This window comes from Lycium barbarum, chromosome 6 (assembly GCF_019175385.1).
Source record: "Lycium barbarum isolate Lr01 chromosome 6, ASM1917538v2, whole genome shotgun sequence".
NCBI classification, from domain to species: Eukaryota; Viridiplantae; Streptophyta; class Magnoliopsida; order Solanales; family Solanaceae; genus Lycium; species Lycium barbarum.
The window spans coordinates 357,671-379,527 of NC_083342.1; the positions used below are offsets into that span (position 1 = coordinate 357,671).

The 21,857-nt window shown below is 33.8% G+C and overlaps 2 protein-coding genes across 2 annotated transcripts; both read left to right on the forward strand.

Annotated features, from left to right (window-relative positions):
* Window positions 1–4,305: 4,305 nt before the first annotated feature.
* On the forward strand, window positions 4,306–10,506 carry LOC132599789 (uncharacterized). The gene is made up of 3 exons (XM_060313001.1): window positions 4,306–4,379; window positions 9,017–9,416; window positions 9,997–10,506. Exons 1-3 carry the CDS (start codon window positions 4,306–4,308, stop codon window positions 10,504–10,506), a joined length of 984 nt encoding a protein of 327 aa, XP_060168984.1.
* A 151-nt stretch (window positions 10,507–10,657) lies between these two features.
* On the forward strand, window positions 10,658–11,759 carry LOC132599797 (uncharacterized). The gene is made up of 2 exons (XM_060313003.1): window positions 10,658–11,294; window positions 11,392–11,759. Exons 1-2 carry the CDS (start codon window positions 10,658–10,660, stop codon window positions 11,757–11,759), a joined length of 1,005 nt encoding a protein of 334 aa, XP_060168986.1.
* Window positions 11,760–21,857: the final 10,098 nt, after the last annotated feature.

Below are 21,857 nucleotides of genomic sequence, written 5' to 3' on the forward strand. Positions count from 1 at the left end.
TTCATATTGGATAAAGTAGTAATATTTAAGATTTTCCCACATATCTAGAACTTTGAATCCATTCAAAAAATTGTTATTTGACTAAAATTCTGAAATTAGAATCCTAAAACAAATACACTAAACATGTACCTCACACGGCCATGTCAAAACTAATGTGTACAATTTTAGTGATCAATTTTCTTTGTTTATTATTTTGTCAAACATTAGATTATTTTGGCATGAGGAATAGAAATAGAATCCTAATTAAATACAACCTCTGGATTTTGATGCCTAAATAAGATGGCTCGCTAATTTTTTGTGCTCAACATTGTTGTTTGGTGTTTTTAGTTCTTCGTCTGGGTTGATTTTTCTTCCAAATCCCATTGTCACGACTTGGGAGAAGATTAAGATGAAGTAAATTTTGTTGTTGAATATTTAGTCTAACTTATTTTCTCTTTAAGGTATTCTTTCGTGTTTCAAGCATAGATAGGATCTATAGTTGAGCAATAGCTAAATAAACTTTATGATGGAGATCGAAGAGGATGATGTTTACTGGGTTTTTGGGTTTTGCAAGAAATGATGGGAGGATTCTTTCGAAGTAGTTATTCGAGGTTAACTTTCACCTTTCGCTTAGCTTTATTGTTTTTGTAAAGTACTTGATGACATAAAGCACGAGATAGTATGTAATATTGATTGCAACGTATAACCTTCAATAAGTAAATAATTCTTTGAAATATTAAATTAAAAGATTTAATATTTACCTAAATTTAGGAGTTTAAAATAAACTAAAGATTTGCATATATGATTTAATCTCACTTTGGATAAAAATTGTGTTTGATTATGTATAATCAAGAAAAATTGTTCTTCAATTTCATAGGTTGTCGTTCTTCTTTATTATAGATTTTTTCAAAGGGTTGAGGGTAATAAACTTGATGGAGACAACTGTCAGGGCTAAGCTATTTGGATGTACTACTACTATTGTTATTGTTAAGTGAAATTCCTTCATTCTTAATTACAGATCTCGGGTTCGAGTTCTGGGTATGGAGTCGACTCAGTTAGGATACTCCCAATATGATACTTCCCCGCTGATTTAGTTGGACATCAATGTGGATATTGGTCACCAGGTGAAAAATCAAAAAATATATAATCGACTATATATTGAAAGCCTATTAAAAAAATCTAGTCGACTACTGTTCGGTGCCAGTCGACTGATAGCGAGACAGCCTGCACAAAATTATTAGTCCTTCGATTTGCACAAGTATAAACCACAATAAATAGTAAGGGTGCAGAATATAATATGAGAGTAATAAAATAAATGACACCAGGAATTTTTATACTGGTTCGGAACCAATGTGGTATCCTAATCTAGTCCCCTTGGATTGCAAGGAGGTTATTTCTTTAAGCTCTTTGTAGTTTGAGTTGAGTACAGCCTTTGTGGTTTTCCTCGTTCACCACCAACGTTTACAAGGTTGGTTTTCACTCGCTCACCAACAACGACTCTTTGGTTTTCACTCGCTCACCAAAGAAACGAACAATGACACAACCTCTCAATACAAAGCCTCACCAACTATACTATATGTCTCCTCTCTTTTTTGTTTACACAGTAAGTTACTCAGAATTACAATGCTTATGAAAAGTAGAGCAAAGAACTTGAGAAGGTTGAGACGAAAGTATAAGTGACTATATATGTTGGTATTTGATTATAACTTTCTTGTGAGACGCGACGGAAGAAGCTGTGGGTTAATTTATATTGGGGTTAAAGGTAATTGTTGTTAGGATTTTTGTTCTTTTTCAATATTTTTTCTTAAAATTTTATCCTGTCAATGCTTGCATTATACGTCTGAGGATTTCTGTATGGCATTATATCTTCTTATAAATTGATCTAGCTGAATATGAGTAGCCTTTTTCCCTTAGTTTAATGAAGTTTCATCTATTTATTGTCTTTTTCTATTTTAGATAATTTATTTTTCTTGTAAATTATTTTTTAATTGACGCAATACACACGAGCAACACACGTACACTAAAACTAGTATTAAAAAACAAAGAAGTAAGAGCAAAATCTACGGATTTAATTTTTAATGCCAGGGCCAAATTACACTAGTGTGTGTGTATATACTAGTCTCTATAAACGTGCAGTTGCACGTTATTCTCAGTCAGTCTTAATCATAGTAAAAAATATTACTTAGATAATATTATTTGTAATTATATTTATTTATTTATTGAGTTACAACAATATTACTAGTATAGGATTGTATCTACTTAATACTTCTTTGAAATTGATGTTACCATATATTTATCTTTTTCTTCTTTTTCCCCATATAGAAAACATGTTATACTCAGATAATCCAATATTAGAGATTAAGTGACCATAAAGCCGACACGTGACAGGCACTGTAATATAATATAAAATAATCTATATTATATTATTTTAGGAATATTTTATTCACCTCCATATTGAGTATTTTGAAGAGTTTGTGGGGATATCTATCTTTATGTAAATCAAGTTAATGAAGAAATCTATTTGGTTTCAAACTTCAAAAAATTAGTTTATATGACGTGATTAAAGTTGAGCAGTAATAGGAATATACTCCTAAAGTGTGTGTAACTAATAGATAATATTCCTACTTTATGTTTAGTAAGTTAATTGGATTAGGTCTAAGAAGTCTGTTCAATATAAGAAATAGTATTAGAGGTTATTAAGGGTATAAAAATCGTTCAATATTTTAAAGTTAGATTGATCAACCAACATTTATATTCATGCTTTTAAAATAATATAGATTTATATTTATATTGCCGGTTTGGTCTGGTTATTTTGGTTAATTTTTACTTAAGATCAAAATCAAATCAAATCAATTTTTGTCGGTTTATAAAATTAAAAACTAAAATCAAATCGAACCAAAAAGTGTTATTTTTCTTCGATTCGATTCAATTTTCGATTTGGTTTGATTTTTCGGTTTTGTGAACACCCCTAGTGAAAAGGAATAAATTTGTCCTCTGTTAATAATTTTTGGGTCAAGTATGCCCTCACCGTCACTAGTTGGGGTCAATAGCCCTTGAACTATGCATAATAGAACAAATTTACCTTCGTTAATAGTTGGGGTCAAATATGCCCTCGCCGTTACTAGTTGGGGTTAGATTTGCTCCTGAACTATGTAGAATAGAACAAATTTACCCTTTTTTTTAAACAGTGGAAGCTTAACACCAGGTAATGCCACGTGTCACACAATTAAAGATTAATTTTCTTAAATAGAAGTTAAATTTGAACATTTCGCATAGTTCAGGAGCAAATTTAACCCTTTCGCATGGTTTAAGAGAAAATTTGACCCCTTCCCCTTGCCAAGTGAAATGAGTCATTCAACCTCGGTATCGGCAACCAAGACACCCTTTTCTGTCGAATACCAACCCCTTTACCGATATCAAGGGGAAGTAGGAATTAGACTAAGAGGGCATATGCGTAAATTATTGTAGTGATGTCTTTATATTTGAATTTTGATAATTGGATCATCATCAACTCACATAATAGTAACTCCACTTTTTAAGGGAAAATAATTACGATAGCTTGCTAGCAGCTAGTTGGATCTTTGCGCGCAATGACCCGAATCAAAATTTTCATCAAGGGAATTCAGACTTCAGAGTATAAAGAAGTAAATACACAAAGAAGTCAGGGATTCAATATTTACTACATATACATAAAAAATAATTTTAACTTTTTAACGAATGTGATTTAAATGAATCCCTTACACCCCTAACTCCGCCCTTAATTCGCGCGTTGACAGTCCCCATGCATGGCCTATCACACCCCACCCAGAAAAGAAATTCAAAATGAAAGACCATCACAATTGTCACTTTCTGATTTGAATGATTGCTGAATGTCAAAATTGTCTGTCATTGTTTTATTCCTTCAAAAGCCATGCATCTTTTGGGGTAAGATTCTGCGTTTGTAGGTATAAGTATGAGCCGAATTAAAATTTGAAGTTTATAGGTTACTACAACGATCTCGAGTTAATATTATGATAATAACGGAGTTTATTATCAAATATTTCTAAATATTTAGTAATTAATATGTATATTAAAAATATTAACTCCCTGACTTAAAAGTTAAATAACATAAATATCCCCAACTCATCTAAAGACCAAATAATTTTAATTAAGAAAATACCCCAGCCCATTTAAACCTCTTAATTAAGAGGTTAAATAACCTAAATACCCTAACAAAAAAAAAACTTACCAACCGTTAAGACGGAAAAACACTACACAATGGTGGCAAGTCAACTATTTGTTTTCCAGAAAGGTTCTCTGCCTTAAACCGAAAGACAACCATGAAAAATGAAGAAAACTAGCGCCGAAAAAGTTCAAGAATTCCCATGTATTCAACTCCCTTCCATTGGTCGAAGAAAAAGGTAAATATAGAAAGGAAAAGTGTTGCTCACTTTAAAGTTGTATATTCTAGACAAAAACTATTGAATTCGCGTGAGGACTCATGAGAACTGCACACTCAGATGATGTTACTATCTATCGACAATGTGTATCCACTAAGCAATGGGATTCTCTAGTTTCTAGAAGATGAGGATGAAAGTCAAAGATGTATGAACCTTTAAGGATAACTTATGGACGATCCAAATTTACCCCTAGATCGATCTTAGTCTATATATTATACCTTTGAATTCAAACAATCGAATATACAAGCATGATAAAAAAAGTGACACGACCTCTTCGTTAATGAAATTAATAAATGTCCAAGCTCTGCATCATTCAATGCAACTATTGAATGTATATAGAGCGAACCACTGCTAATTAAAGCCAATATCCTAATTTCCAAAATTACATTTATTTGGATTGTGAGAAGGTCGAAAATATAGAGTTTGCGGTTTATATCCTGATTGCATGAATTTGAACATAAACAACTTTATTAAGAGGAAAGTTAGTAGCTTTGAAGATTTGAAGTTTATGAGCCTTAGAATCGGTCAACAACCTCAAATACTAATAATTGAGTTCGAAGTTTAATATTTGCTGATATATCGTAAAACTCTTATCATATTTAAGGTTTGTGTCAAAGTTATTGCGTTTGGTTGAGCCATATATTATACATTGTACGTCCATCTCTGCACAAATATATGTGCATGCATGTGAGTGGGCGTGCGTGTGCGCGCCACTGCGCAGTGTACGCAAAGAGTAGTTTTGCATGCCACTCTGCATAAGCCTCCGTTCCCTTTGGTTACAAAAACACGACAGTAGAATTGACATGCAATAAAACCTAGCCCGTGATAGTCAGAGGTGGATCTAGAACTTTTTGAACATGGGTACACCACAAAAAAAAAAAAATTAAGTGAGAATTGATCCATGTTCCTCTATGTAAATAACTAAGCTTTCCACCAAGTGCAGCCGCCAATCTTTTTGGAACAAAGATAACATTAGATTAGTTTTAATAAATATGTACATAAAATACATCATTTTGCGAAGAGACCATAATTTAACGTGCCCTATAATTAAGGCTATAAAAAATTCTCCGCTGGTGCCAGCAATATTAATATGTCTACTAGTAGTGCGTAGTTAATAGAGTAGTAGAAATGCTTCTCCACCTACTTCTATATAATTAACTATATCAATCTACGTGTATATATATATATATATATATATTTTGAGTTCATCACTGCAAATGACAATTAAGAGAGGTGGAATTTTATCATCAGCATATTCAAGAAAATGATTGGAAAGACGACCAATTTTACCAATGAAAGGAAAATGATAGCCTCCAATCATATTCTGATACCTTTTGAATTTATTAACCCATCCACCCACTTCCATAAAAGTAAATATAGATATGTGACCACGAATCTTTAATACTTTGCCATACTAGGGGATATATAGTGAGAGGTCAATGGGTTCTATTTGGTTTCATTGAATTTGGTGGAAGGGGAATAAAGCACATGCGTTGTTTTTTTCTTATATTTTGGACATTTAGTTGACATACCTTTTGATATAGATAATGAGACACATTGAGGACTGTCTCTTTAAGTTTGTACTAGTTAGAAAATCTCGTGCTGTGCACGGGCCCAAGTACAGATAAAAATGTTAAAATTGATGGTTAATTTTTTTTATGAATTTTGAATTACTCTATATACATTTACTTAGAATCATTAAATTATTTGAGTTGAAAAGTTTACTTTCATATTAAACAAAGCAATTTAGACTTTTGTGTTCTATGTAAGGTTGGGCTAATTGCTTCATCCGTTCACTTTTACTTGTTAATTATTTTTAAAATAGATTTTTACTTTTACTTGTCCACTTTTACATATTAAGAGAAAAATACTTTTTTATTTTTTATTTTTTATGTTTTACCTTTAGCATTAATAATTCCTTCCAAGTCATTTTCTAAATCCATTAAGAAGTCATATACCAATTAATGTGGGTATTATGGTAAAAGATGTACTTCATTTATAAATTCTTAAGGGATGTGCAATGTTCATAGTAGATAAGTAAAAATGAACGGAGGGAGTACATTTTACATTTTTGACTCTTTACGTAATCAAGCTTTGCTACCTTTTTCAATCGCTAATTTATTATTGTGTTTTTACAAATTAAACTTAGCATGTCTAAAAGGTTAAATAAAAAATAAAATTTGAAATTCCATTGGACTCTCTATCTTCATCCATGGATCCTTTATTCATACTTATTCAATTGGAAGTATTGATCCAATTCAAAAATTATGTTTCGCAATTTCATAATCCAATTTTTCAATGTCTAAGTGACCTTTGGATACAAATCACGAGAATGTGTATTTGTTCTCGAATCTGTCATTGAGAGAAAAAGGATTAAATCCTTTTAAGAAATAAAGTTTTTGATCGGAATACGACCAAATTAGTAGTGTTTGGGTTCTTCTTTTTAAAATCAAACCAAGTCAAACCAAATCACTATTCGGGTTTTTTTCTCAATTTGATTTGGATTATCGATTTGGTACGATTTGTCGGTTTGCTCTGTACACTCCTATTCCAAACTATAAATGAAAGCCTACGTACTATGAACTATACTTGGGATATACTCTTAATCATTACTTGTTATCAAGTATAGTAGTAACTAGTACAAAACACGTTCATTTTGGAAAGCATGCAGGATATATCATATTCATCTATTTCGATTTATGTGAACTCATTTGATTAGGCACGGAGTTTAAGAATAAAAAGAAGATTTTTAAATTTGTTGTGTTAAATGAGTCACATATATTTCATGTGGTTATAAATCATTGCATAAAGGTAAATTGTTTTCAAATATAGAAAAATATTGTTCTTTTTTGCACGTACTAATAAAGAAATGAGTTCACATAAATTGAAACAGATGAATATTAAATCTACAAATCATTAAGGAAATAAATGAAATGCGAAAGCATATTTGAGTCCATGAATATCATGAAAATCTTTAGTTTTGCGGTTATTGATGGACCTTCCAAATTAGGCGGCAAGGCATATGAGTTTTAAAGAATATAATTCTCTTTTCCAACGACGAGATATTAGAAATTTTTTATATGTCTGATCTGAGGAACCATAACTCTACTTATGGTTGCACATGTTTACTTTCTTTATTTCTAATTTGGCTCTATCATTAATCCTAAAATAGACCAGGATATAGACCAGGATATCAGAAAAATTGGGGATAAAGCCACTTTTAGGATTGTTGTTTAAAATATATCTAACATTGCAATATATTAGAGCTCGTTCGATAAGAGGTCTTAAATAAAATAGTCATGATATTATATATGGTATTATTTTGTATCATGTTTGGTTGACATTTTGGTACATGTATAACTAATACCGAGATTAATTAATACACCAAAGGGTCTATTATTTTATGCCACCACTACCATGGGATAACTAATCCATAGAGTCAAACCTCTATAACAACATCTTTGGGTTCAAAATTTTTCAGCTAATATTGAGAATGACTGTTATACACCTATAATAGCATTGACATTTAAATAATACTTCGTTGTTATAGACAAAAAAGATGCATAAAATCTAATTTTTATTTTTAATTGTTAAATTCTAAGCTTAATCACACTTTCTACAACGAAGGAAAATCGTTTAATGATGAAATTATATATATATATATATATATATATATATATATATATATATATATATATATATATATATACGCATGATATTTTTTGTCATAAATAGTGTATTAAATGATCAAGTATTTGGTCAAAATCTATACACTTATTATTGGTAATCATAGATATTCTATTTTTATAAAGATGGTTAATTATTATATTACCAAAAAAAGAAGATAGTTGTTATATATATGGGGGGTAATTTTACAAAAAGCGTACTGTTTTAAAGTTGGTTGTTGCTATTATAGGTGAAATGCTGTTATAAAGAAGTAAAATATAACATAAAAAATCGGTTCCGAAACAACTTTGTTGTTATAGAGAGGTGTTGTTATATGCGGGTGCCGTTATAGAGAGGTCTGACTGTATATGGATAAAAAGCTAAATGACTAGCCTTGTTTTGTTCCAAGAAACCTATAACAGCTAAGCATCCAAGGATATAATTGCAACAAATTGTTTTTTAGTTTTAAAAATAAATAAATATTCAAATGGTATCTTTTGTGTCCAGTTTTAGTGCAATGAACCAAACACCATACAAAAAATAATCTTTGTATTACTAATTCATATACTTCATCTGTTCCAATTTATGTGATACACTTTCCTTTTTAGTCTGTCCAAAAAAGAATGATACATTTCTTTATTTGACAACAATCTAACTTTAAAATTTACCTTTTACGCTTAACGAGATGATCTATAACCACACAAATATCTTTGGCTTATTTTAGATCACAAGATTCAAAAGTCTTGTTTTATTTCTTAAACTTCGTGTCCAGTCAAACTATATTACATAAATTGAAACGGAAGGAGTATTACTAATCCTTGCACTACTAATTCATGTATAACTTGTATTTGAACCAAACGACCTTAAAGTTTAGCGACAACTGATTTGAGCGCAGCCGAAATTAGTGATGTAACATATGGATGTAACTTCAGATGTGGTTGCAGAGATGGATGGAGCCCTGATTTCAAACCTGAGGAAGATCTTCCAATTGCTACAGTCTGGGCTCTCCTTCCAGGTTTGCCATTTCACTTGCATAACTGGTTTTATCTTAAGCAAATTGTGGCTGTTGCTGGAACTCCCTTAGAACTAGATACTGTGACCAAAAACATGAATAGGCCAAGTATGGCTAAAGTTCGTATCGAAATTGATTTTCTTAAGCCTCTTATTACTAATGTTTGGATTGGAAATGAAGATGAGGATAGTCTTTTGAAAGGATTTTCCCAAAAGATTGAATATGAGAGTATCCCTAAATATTGCAACCATTGTAGAAAACTTGGTCATAATATGGAGAACTGCATAGTCCTTGAAAAGAAGAAAATGGAGGAAATACAGGTTAATCATATCCTAACAGTAAGGAGGCTACCAAGGATATGAAGGTGAATCCTAGTAACAAGGATAACAACAAAAAGGCCAAGTAACCTACTTAGCAGAAACACAATAGGGGCAGAAAAACTCAAGTCAATACTAAGATACATGGTAATCCTAGAAGAGGTAGAAGTGAGCCCCTAAAGGGTATTTTAGACCTACTAGAGTTATATTTGGAATTGATAAACCTTTTCCAACTTCTGAGAAGACTAACAATGTCATATCGGAGGAGGCAAGGAAACAAGACTCTAAAGAAGTTAATATAAATGACAATATGGCTATAGAAGAGAATCATAAGATGATAAATGTAGAGGAAGAGTGAAATGAGCAATTTCATGACTCACCTGAAAAACTTCATCCTATTTTAGGTGAAATTGAAGAACTCATACAATCAGGAAAAGAAGGGACTCAAAACAAATCTGTCTTAGTTCCTGACAATGATGATGTTGTACTTGAGACTAATAACAAAAAACAATACAAAAGAGAAACTTTCCTGATTAAAACTCCCAATGAATTACAAGTTGACATTTTTGGAGATGGTTGGCAGGAAACTAGCATAAAAAAGAATAAGAAAGGAAATGACAACAATGAAAGTTCCAGTAAGAAGAAACAACAAGATAGTAAAGAAAAAATTATGGCTGGGAAGGAGACCAACATTGAAACTATAAATAGTTTTGCCGAGCTGACTGATGAGATACATGTTGAGTCTTTTGATGATGATGGAGATGGACATGAGCAAAGTAAAAATGAAAACATCAAAAAAAGGAAAGCTGACCAGAATAGGGAAAGCAATGACGAATGGGCTGATGTTAGTTCCTCTGAGGATTCGAAGTCAGAGGACTCATCTAATGACCAAGCAGAAAATTTGATTCAATCAGTGGTTGGATCCTCAGCCCAGAAACAATCTAATAATACTTCAAAACCAGCAGGAAGGAAGGAGATTCAGACAAAGAAAGATCAGAGGAATAAGACTAGACCTAGTAGTCGAGAAGCACCCATTACTAGAGGTCAAAAGTTAAATTCTAAAAAACCTTCCAATAAATCCTCTGATGATTAGAGAGCTCAATTGGAATATAAAGGGTATGAATTCTGAAGCCTCCACTGAAAGGCTTAATAGTATGATTAAACAACATAGAATTTCTCTTATTATATTACAGTAACCTTTTGTAAAAGAAAACAACATTGAGAATTACAAAACTTCTCTAGGAATGGGCAGTTGCTTTGCTAATAGTAGTAACAAAATTTGGATATTTTGGTATAAGGATATAGAATGCTCAATTTATGCCAGTGAAGATCAAATGGTTACCTACAGAATTATCAATAACATCAATGCCAAGGAATTCTTTTTATCTGTGGTCTATGCTAAATCTAAGTCAACTGGAAGGGAATTCCTTTGGGGATACATGAGAACTCTTGCATCTACTACAAACTCCCCATGGGCTGTTTGTGGAGATTTCAATAGTATTCTAACTATGGATGAAAAATTTGGAGGTAAGCCCCACAGAATTGGTAAGAGTATACCATTTATAGAATGTCTGCATGACTGTGGTCTTATGGACATTGGCTATTCTGGCAACAGGTTTACTTGGTGTAATGAGAGGAAGGAAGACAAGATTATTTGGAAAAGATTGGATAGAATGTTGGTCAATGACAAATGGAATGATCTATTTGCTAATAGTGAAGTTATTCATTTACCTAGAGTGAGTTCTGACCACTGTCCTTTGTTGATAACTTGTGGTAATGGCCAAGAGAACTATATAAAATACTTCAAGTTCCTCAATTTTTGGGTTGACCAACCTGACTTCTTGGATATTGTGAAGGATAATTGGAAATTTCAGACCAATGGTAACATCTTTTGGCGTATTCAGCAGAAAATGAAAAATACTAGCAAAACCTTAATTGTTTGGTCCTAAAAATAACATTGGTGACATATTTGCTAAAGAAAAGGAGCTTGGTGATGTTGTGGAGCAAAGTGAAGAACAATTTCTGACCACCCTTGATCCGGAGGACAAAATGAAACTTCACAAGGGAAAAGCTGACTTCATAGTTCATCATAAATATGTGGATTCCTTTTGGAGACAAAAGGAAAATTTAAAGTGGCAAGTAGAGGGTGATGAAAATTCCAAGTTTTTACATTCTGTGGTGAGAGGTAGAAGAAGTATCGTAAATATTAACAGAATTCAAACAGATGGGATTTGGATTGAGGGGGATAATGAAATTGGACAGGCTGTTGTTGATTTCTATCAAAAACTTTCACCAATGAGGACACTCCCAATAATAATTCCATTCTGGAAGATATTCCCACCTTAGTTTCTGCTGAGGATAATGACCTTCTAATGTCTACCATTTCTATGCAGGAAGTCAAGGATGCTACCTTTGATACTAATTGTTATACCCTATTTTAACTGGAGTCAAAAATAGTTTATAACATTCCGGTAATTCCGGGGTTATTTAAAGTTAGGGAGTCGCCACCTAATTATTTACGGTGAATTAGGACACCTAAAGTTCATTAAAGTTATTTTCTAAAGTTAACTCCGTTTTAAGGTCTACTAACTTAAGATTCTGGGTAAGGGTTCAATTAATCTTAAAGGGAAGGGATTAGACATCCTTTAAAATCCATTAAAAATGGTTAATTGACCGAACTTAATTAATAAGGCTAGGTATAAGATAAAACATAATCATTTTTTAAAGTCTAAGTGTTGAGAGGAAAATAGTTAACTGATGCTAAATATGAGTGGAAGTTATAAAGCTTATACATAGATGATAAAAATACTAAAATAAAAAAAGTGCAATAGTTGAGAAAAGTTAAACTTGCTAGAAAATAGTTACATATCTCAAAAGGAAGTAACTGACTTTGGTTTAAAGACTTAGGAAAGTTTGGTAATATTTCATTAGATTTCAGCAACTTTGGATCCTAATGCAATCCGAATGTTAAGCTTGTCTGAATTTTTTTGAAAACTTAGCCGGTTTAAAACGTGTCCTAACTCGAGAGACTCCCAATTGTTTAACTGATTTTAAAGTTGAAACTTACCTGAAATAAAAGCCATTTTTTACTAAAAGTATTTGCTCAATTACAACTGTTAATATGATTAACGTATCTTGGTTATTGCTTCCTAAAATTGATCACTCGAGACTAACTCTTATAGGGTCAAGCTCTAGGTAAAATAATCTTATCACAAGATCTAACATCATAGTCAAACAATCATCCAAATAAACAAAGAAAACCACATTAACAGTGTATAAGAATAAGAATATTGAAAACTATAATCAAGATGTCCACTGTTTGCTTCACCCTTCTCATTCATTCTCTGTCGGGGTGTAGTTTGAGAGGAGTATATGAGGGAAATGAGGAGGAGATGTAAATGCGAGATCCAATCTAGCGATGACGTCGAGTCTCGAAACGAGACTCTTCGACTCCATTGTTCATGCAACAAAGAAGGAAGAAAATGAAGGGATTAGTAAAGGAAACAAATCACTAACAGGCATGGAAATGAAACAAATAAAGCTGAAAATCGCATGATAGTAGTGTTAGACATAGGCTGAGAATTAGGTGTAATCTTCTCACCATATTTTGATTAAAAGAATTCTAAATTAAGAGGTGAATCTGAAAACTTTCTGTTGATACTAATGCATCTATACGTGAGTTGCATTTAGTTCAAAATTACCACAACACTAGATCATACAACTTTCAGATAAAAAAAAAAGACACTGATGTTTGCTTCTGCCAAACAGCAAACGACACCATATTTTCACCAAGACCAAATTCCCAAAATACCACGACGACAGGTGCAGGAAAGAGATACAATGCTCCAAACAGTTTAGGACAGAGAGAGCGATATACCAAACAAGTTTAGATACACATAACATACAGCCTTAGCAGGTCATTTGTGTAGATTTAAAGTGGTTAAAACTGAGTTTTTTAAATGCTTAGACTCTTTGAATATATTTTGAGATTTGACCACATTGAACAATGTAGATATACTAAGACAACTAAACACCTTGAAGCGAACATCGTTTTAAAATGACAACTCTACTGACCGAGAACCAGATGTATATCTATACTCAGATGCGACTTTGTACTACTAAATAACAATTCTGAGTCACATATAGATTAAGTGAATCATCAAGCATAATAATTATATATCCAAACATTTCTAACAGTCTCAATTGAACAAGACACTAAGGTTGGCACCATATTCTTCACATTACTCATTCCCATAGTTAACAATTTCTAAACGAACAGTACCTAGGAAGAAGCAGGAACAATATGCTCTTTCACACATTTCTGAGATTCTACAATGTACAAACCCACATACACCTAACATATATATGCTAAGTTTAATTCACTGTTATCACCAAATTAATCAAACATGTGGGTGAATTCATGTAATTTAAGGAGCAGGACTACAAACCGTACATAAGTGTCTATTACAGGCTATACCTTAATCCTCTTTAAACTATAAAACCAGTATTTAAAGACCAAGCATAATGTTAAAACATTCTGTAAGTAGATATACATTTGACCAAAGATTATCTAATAGACATACTAATCATCTAACTAACAAACTAAACCCACAGTCGGATCTTAAACAGTTAACTACTCAACAAAAACCAAAACTAGATATGACTATATTATGCATTCCACTTGAATAACTTATACAATAACCAAGTTCAGATTCAAACAAGACACTCATGACTATACTAATGTTATTCAAACAAACAAAAAAGAGGACCAGACTATCCACGAAACAACATGTGCATACTAAACTCAAACCCAAACATGAACTAAACCAACAACCAGCATATCGATACGGTTAAACAGGAATTAAAACGTGCATAAATACGCCTGAACTAGTAGTTAAAACACATAACTGGCTGAAATAGGGAGAGGAATTAACACAAACATGAATGCACCAGTAGCTCAGCACATATAACCGTCAAGTAGGTAAAATACCAAATAAACTAGGAGGAAGGAAAATAACCTTTGTCGGGTGTAGTGAACAGGGTGCGGGGTCGCGGATCCACACTCAAATGTTAATATCTATGAGCTTGCGTATACTCGGATTCAAAACAATAATAGAGTAAAACAGAGTAAAATGTTTGGTATTTTGAAATCGATGTCAAGAAACAAAGTGAGACTGTTTTTTTTTTTTTTGTATTTTTAGAGAATTCAAACTGCTAAAGAAAAGAACCTCCTCTCTACGGGTCAAGCAACCAATCTTTATAGGAGAATGTTTAGGGTTTTTTCTGGTTCCAATTTTGGGCGGGATTTGAAATCAAATTCATTTTCAAAATCAGAATGTTAGGGGCTCGTTCTGACCTTAATCAGAAACAAAGAAAATGGGGATAAAAATCCCTTTAAAACTTGTACCAAGGAGCTGATAAAGCAAAGGTCTTCCTACACAAATGGACGAAAACATTTAAAATTGTTTCAGATCACAAACAGAGGACAGCGAAAGAAAACAAAACCCAACCCTCAATCGTTGAAAATCTGAAGGAGAGAAGACCGATCATTAAATTCTTTTCCCAAGATGGCCATGCATGGCCTGTAATCGCGAAAATCGTCTGTGATTTTACCAAGATCGTAGAGAGAGAAACGAAGGGAAAGGGAGAGGAGAGAAGATGACAAGGGCTGAAAGGAAAGAGAAAGAGAAGTCGGCTAGGTTTGTTTGGAGGATGAACTAATGACAAAAAGGTGGGCCGGGTCGGGTAGTTAGCGGGTATGGACTGAACCGTGTCGGGTGAATGTCACGACCCAACCCCGTAGGCCGTGACTAGTGCCCGAGTTGGGCACCCTAACACATTTATCCAGATCGAATCACATACAGATAGCGTACACGGGCACCAATATCACACACTGCCACAAATCATATCAAACTGACTTAGACATATTTCAAATGCAACCATATATATATATTAAAAGCCGACAAGGCTATCAAATGGCGCAACGACCCAAAACATATACAAATGCAAGCCGACAAGGCTGCTATGGCGAATAGGATCATACAAACACACTTGTACAGAAGTAGGCACAACCCACATATACGTCTACAGACCTCTAAATAGACCAATCAAAACATATGGCGGGACAGGGCCCCGCCGTACCCCTGAACAAATATATACATATGCAACGAACTAAGATATATACCAAAATGTAGGCTCCAAAATGAAAAGAGCACTTCAAACTGCAAAAGAGGGTGTCCTAAACTGGTGGATCGCCAAACTGTGCGTCTGTACTTGCGGGCATGAAACGCAGCCCCCCCCCCCCCCCCGAAGAAAGGGGGTCAGTACGAAATATGTACTGAGTATGCAAAGTAGAAGATACAGAAAACAAATCTGAGACATAAACGAAATAGGAGTACAGAACATAAGTACAAATCCAACATAACAAAATGTTTAATTTAAAAATATATAAGTCATGCATAGGGTACAGAAGAATATGGTCGCCCGCCCGTCGATGGCGCCATAACATAGCATAACACCAGAAAGTTTCAAATCTCCATATCCCCGTCACATATCATAACACAGCATAACGCCATGCACAGCATAACACCAAATATAACCGGAACCTGGCCCTCCAACGAGTGGCTCGGTAAATCATAAACACAGCATAACACCGGAGTATATCAAAGCGCGCACGACAACAGAACCGGCGAAAGATATAACAGAACGCACAAGCAGAGTCATGAGTAACCATATGCATAAAATCATTATCATAGACTCAAATATAAGTAAATGACCATACTTGAAATTCGAAATGATAATCATACCAAATTCTTTCAAAAGTCGTCCGAATTACATAAAGGAAAGTCGCGGGACCCACGGACGGGTATTGACCCGAGCCGGACCCGCCTATGGGAAACATACTTATCATACGCCATACAAGCTCCTACGAGGATATCGGAGCAATCCGAGCCTTTCTGTGAAAGATACGGCGTTTCGTAGTTACGGAATTCTTTAAAACAACTTTTTGTACAAAGTTTGGAAATCAATGCTTTCGAAGACATAATGGTTCATACTTCATCACATCATACATAAGAATGCCAAGAAATATATATAAGGATCATAACGTGCTCGGATTTCGAATTTAGAATTTCCTCGAGGCTCGTAATCTAGCCTATTTAAAACTAAGGCATGCCAAAAGAAGGAAGGTTTGAGCTTTACATACCTCGTACGCACTCCAAGCTAGCCAATCTAAAGTTAATCCCAATCTACGCCTCGGGCTCCCCAAGGTCTACAAATACGCCAACGAATATCAAACATTAGCCATAGGTAAGCCATTTATTCCAAACTAACTCTAAATTCTACAGAAATTTGGGCAGCATTTCCCTGTAAATAGGCCACCCCGAGAATTTAACTCGGCCAAAATCAACAACAACAATAACCAACCTAGCAACATCGATAACCAATTCGAAAGGCAATATAGCAATAGTAACTCTCTTTTACATCATTCAACAACTTTCCAAATATTCAAATCAACGGCTTACCTTCAAGCCAACATCAACGCTTATACATTCAAATACTAACCCAAACCCATACTAACAACATTCAAGAACATTCTATACAGTTCACACAATATTTCCAACAATCCAACAATGGCTCCAATTTAGCCGAAAACAGTCCCCAAACCCGAGAACCCCCCTTTAACAAATTCCTCATTTTCAAGTCATGATTTGTATCAACAATCCACACTATAACGATATAATTCTCATAAATATACAATTTACATCAAACACACAATAACCCTCAAATCAGACCATACAATTACAACATCAATCTTGAGTCATTAAACGCTCATTTCCAAACTAGAATTCATAACGACAACAACTAAAATACTAAGCGATATTAATTCATCCTTTGCCTATACACGGCCACATTACACATATACATATACTGATGGTTCTCATTCATTTCTTCACCCTACAACAATCAAACATGCTACATAACATTAATTCATCGACCCAACACCACACAACATACACACACCTCACGACTAACACACCAAACACACGGCCCAACTTCAACGTACCATATTTCATTATTTTCATCCATATTAACATACTACAATATGCATAAAACATTCACAATACATAAACAAGATCAAATCCTACCTTTCTTCTTCAATTCCACAAATAGGCTAGGGTTTGCAAATGGGCACAACGACTAGTTAGATGACCCAAACAACACTTCCACGCTACTTAGGGACCTCCAAATAGTGGATTTACACCAAAGAAATAATTTTGGAAAGGCTAGAATTGGAGTTGGTTTTTCCCTCTCTTGGCCGAGAGTTTGGGGTTTGTTGGTTCTCCAATTTCTTGATATTTTGCTAAGTGTGGAAAATGAGGAAAGATGACTTAGAAGTCATCTTTTAAGTTCCACATAAAAATCTCCAAGTGTCTTTGGCCCACACGTGTGTTGGACCAATTAAAATTGGCCACAACAATGTGTGGGACCACTACAAGCCACACGGCCAAGGGCCTCTTTTGTGCAAGATTTTAACTTCCAATTATATAAATTTTGGTCCTAAATTTTCCTAAGTGATCAATGCCAACAATTTCATGTACAACTTATGTCCCAAAGTAAAATCAAAAGTCAAAAGTCCCGACTTCAAATCCCGGAATAACCTTGGCCCTAACTTATCATAGTTAATCCGGGTTGTCTCAATGTATAAAAATACGGAACATAACAGTGAAGTAATGGGCTGGTTGGTTAAGTGGTGAATTTAAAGTGTGGGCTACTCCATTTGGATGAAATGGGCTTGATTGTTTGGGCCATTGATTGGCTGAAAATATGGATCCTTCCTCCTTTATTTAAATTATTTTTTTGGGCTTCTAATTTAATAACTATGATAATTAGTGATTAATATGTAGAAAATAAAGGACTTGATAAAGTATAATTAATTTAACGAGTACAAAATCTGAAAATAAAATGATGACAAACCATTTTGAAATTTTGTGATAAAGTAATGCTAGTAATAGTGAAAATGAAAATAACGATATTAACAGTGAAAAATGTTTAGCTCGCCAATAAATTTAGAAGCCTAAGGAAATAAATTGGAATAAAGGAGGGACGAAATTGAGTGTCAACACTAATCCCAATAGTTCACTTGGTCCTGATGGATTTTGTGGATTATTTTTTCAAAAATCTGGAGATATTATTTGTTATGATATCCTGAGTATGGTAATTGCAGTTTTCAATGGAAAACAGATGCCAAAATATTTTACTAACACTTGCTTAATCCTTATCCCTAAAGTTGACTCCCCTCAAGAATTTTCAGAATTTAGACCAATCAGTCTCAGCAATGTGACCCAAAAGATTGTGTCTAAAGTCATGAACAATAGAATTTCTAAAATCATTCCTAAATTAATTTCCCAAAATAAAGTGGTTTTGTAAAAGGGAGGGCAATTGGGGAAATGTTTTACTGGCCCAAGAACTTATTTACGACTTAAAAAAGAATAACAAAGGTGGCAATGTTGTTTTTAAAATTGACATGAATAAGGCTTATGACAGGATTTCCTGAGCTTTCATCTATGATGTTATGAGAAAAATGGGATTTAGTGAGGTTTGGATTTTCAATATTTGGAACCTTCTTTCTAACATGTGGTATTCAGTCACCATAAATGGTAAAAGACATGGATTTTTTAAATCCCAAAGAGGTGTCAAACAGGGTGATCCCATATCCCCTAGTCTGTTTATTTTGGTATCTGAGGCCCTCTCCAGAAGTCTAAACAAATTGTTTGAAAAATCTAGATTTATGGGATACTATATGCTCCCTAACAACCCTAAGATTAATAATTTATCTTATGCTGATGATCTTATAATATTTTGTGCAGGAAAATCTCACACTCTCAAGCTTGTCATGGATTGTTTGAAAAACTATGAAAAAGCTTCAGGACAAATTATTAACAAAGAGAAAAGTTGTTTTCTTATGGATTCCAACATATCTAACAATAGAATTAACATTGTTTCTCAATATTTGCAGGTTCGGAGAAAGGAATTTCCTATAAACTATCTTGGATGCCCTTTATTTCAAGGGAGGAAGAAAATTGAATATTTTACTCAATCTGCAACTAAAATCGTGAAGAAACTTGAAACTTGGCATTGCAATATATTATCAATAGGGGGGAAGATCATTCTCATCAAGCATGCCCTTGCTACTGTGCCAGTGTACTTGCTATCTATTTGCCAACCCTCAAAATCCATCTGCCAGCAGATGGAGCATTTTTTTTACAAGCTTTCTTCGGGACACTGCTGATGGTAAAAATAAGCATCACTGGGTGGCCTGGAGGAAAATGTGTTATCCTACTGAAGAAGGAGGAATAGGCATTAGGTCTTTGCAAAGTATATCTGACAACTTTGGGGCTAAGTTATGGTGGAGCTATAGAACAAAGAAATCTCTCTGGGCTAATTTTTTGAATGCCAAATATACAAGAAGGATTCACCCAGTAGCCAGGAAATGGAGCTACACGCAATCTCATTGTTGGAGAAGACTTATGAAAAGTAGAGATAAAGTTGACCAGTTGATCTTGTGGAAAGTAAATAAAGGAAACTCTAGTTTCTGGTGGGATAATTGGACAGGACAAGGAAGACTTGCTCGATATGGAAATGCTAACACCTCAGTTAGGGGGAAAGTGTCAGATTACTTCCTCAATGATGGGTGGAATATTGCTAAACTGATCCAGATTATTCCTCTGGATATGGTGGCTCATATCCAGGGAATTACTAGAAAATTTCCTCATCTAAATGACCAACCTGTTTGGACCATCAATATAGATGGGAATTTTTCTTATAAATCTGCTTGGAATTTCTTAAGAGATCATCATCACCCCTCCATGGTTAACAAGATGATTTGGCACAATAAGAACCCTGTTAAGGTTTCTTTCTTTGCTTGGAGACTTCTCAAACATAAGGTTGCAGCGGACATCAACTTATTGAAGTTTGGCATCAATCTTCCCTCCATGTGTTCGTGTTGCAGCATACATCATCAAGAAACTGAAGAGCATTTGTTCTGTAGTAGCATGATCAGTCAAAAGGTGTGGAGGTATTTTAACCAGATGTTTGGCATCAACAATGATCCCTCCAACCTGAGGCATCTCATGATCTCCTGGTGGTGTACTAAAGGAAAAAATGACATTAAAAAAATAGTGCTTCAAATCATCCCTAGCATAATTGTGTGGCAAATATGGAAAGCTAGATGTAAGAGCAGATTTGATAATATTCATATGCACCCTAACAAGATCATTTCTCATATTTGCCAACAAGTCACTACTATTGTTCATAAGCAAATACCAAAGATCCATTCTCTATTAAATTGGGATGTTTTCCTGAAGGTTATGGAGAAGGCTAAAGATTATGTGACTTTTATTCAAGTGAAGTGGTCCTTTCCTACTGCTGGTACCGAGTGCAGGTGGTGGAATTGTTAGAAATGATAGGGGTCAAATGGTGAATGTTTTTGCTTGTCTTTTAGGCTGTATGACAAATAATAATGCAGAGGCTTCGACTCTTAAGATAGGAGTTGACTGGTGCAGCAGGGCTGGAATATGGAGGATTGAAATTGAATGTGATTCCATACTCGTTACTGAATGGACTTCTAACAAACATGATCCTCCATGGGACTTGTGGGATACCATAGTACACATTAACAGTGTTTAAAAAGGCAGGGGTGTAAGGCGGGGCGTTTTACATATGTCCCGGTGAGGCGTAAGCCCCGAGGCACGGGGTGTAAGCCCCATGGGTATTTAATTTTTTGTATTTCATAAAATAATATAATTATAATAATATTTTTAAATAGGTAAAATTACATAAAAAATAAAAGAAAAGTATATATATATAACCTTACAAGTATAAACAATACAATGAAATAAAAGCTATTATGAAATGCAAATCAACTCTAACATCTTAACTTTCAAACAATGAAAAAATCACAATTTGTTAAAACAATATTACTAGCATACTATTCATTGTATCTCTCTATAAACAACTTTATCAGTATTATAATTGAAACGTAACTCCTTCATGAATAAAAATAAAATTACTTTCAAATAGAGAAATAATAAAATATGATAATTTTGATGCATAGGACAAAAGATCAATGACAAGTGAAAATTCACAATTCGGTTATGTATTCTAAAAAGAAATATTAAGTGATATTCACTCTCACGATGTTCTCATATAGTAAATATGCAATACTACGACTTGTTATTTGAGTTATACTCAATCATCTTATTTCGGTAAATGAAAAATTATTAAGTATCAATCATTTGTTAAAGAATTATGAGGGTCAACGGTTTTAATTAAGGAATTTAACATATAATTGTGTAAGAACTGTTAGGCGAGCCCCGAGCGTTGGGCTTTAGCGTGTTTAGGGCGTACAATTAGGCGCTTAGGGCGTAAGCCTTGCAGGAATTA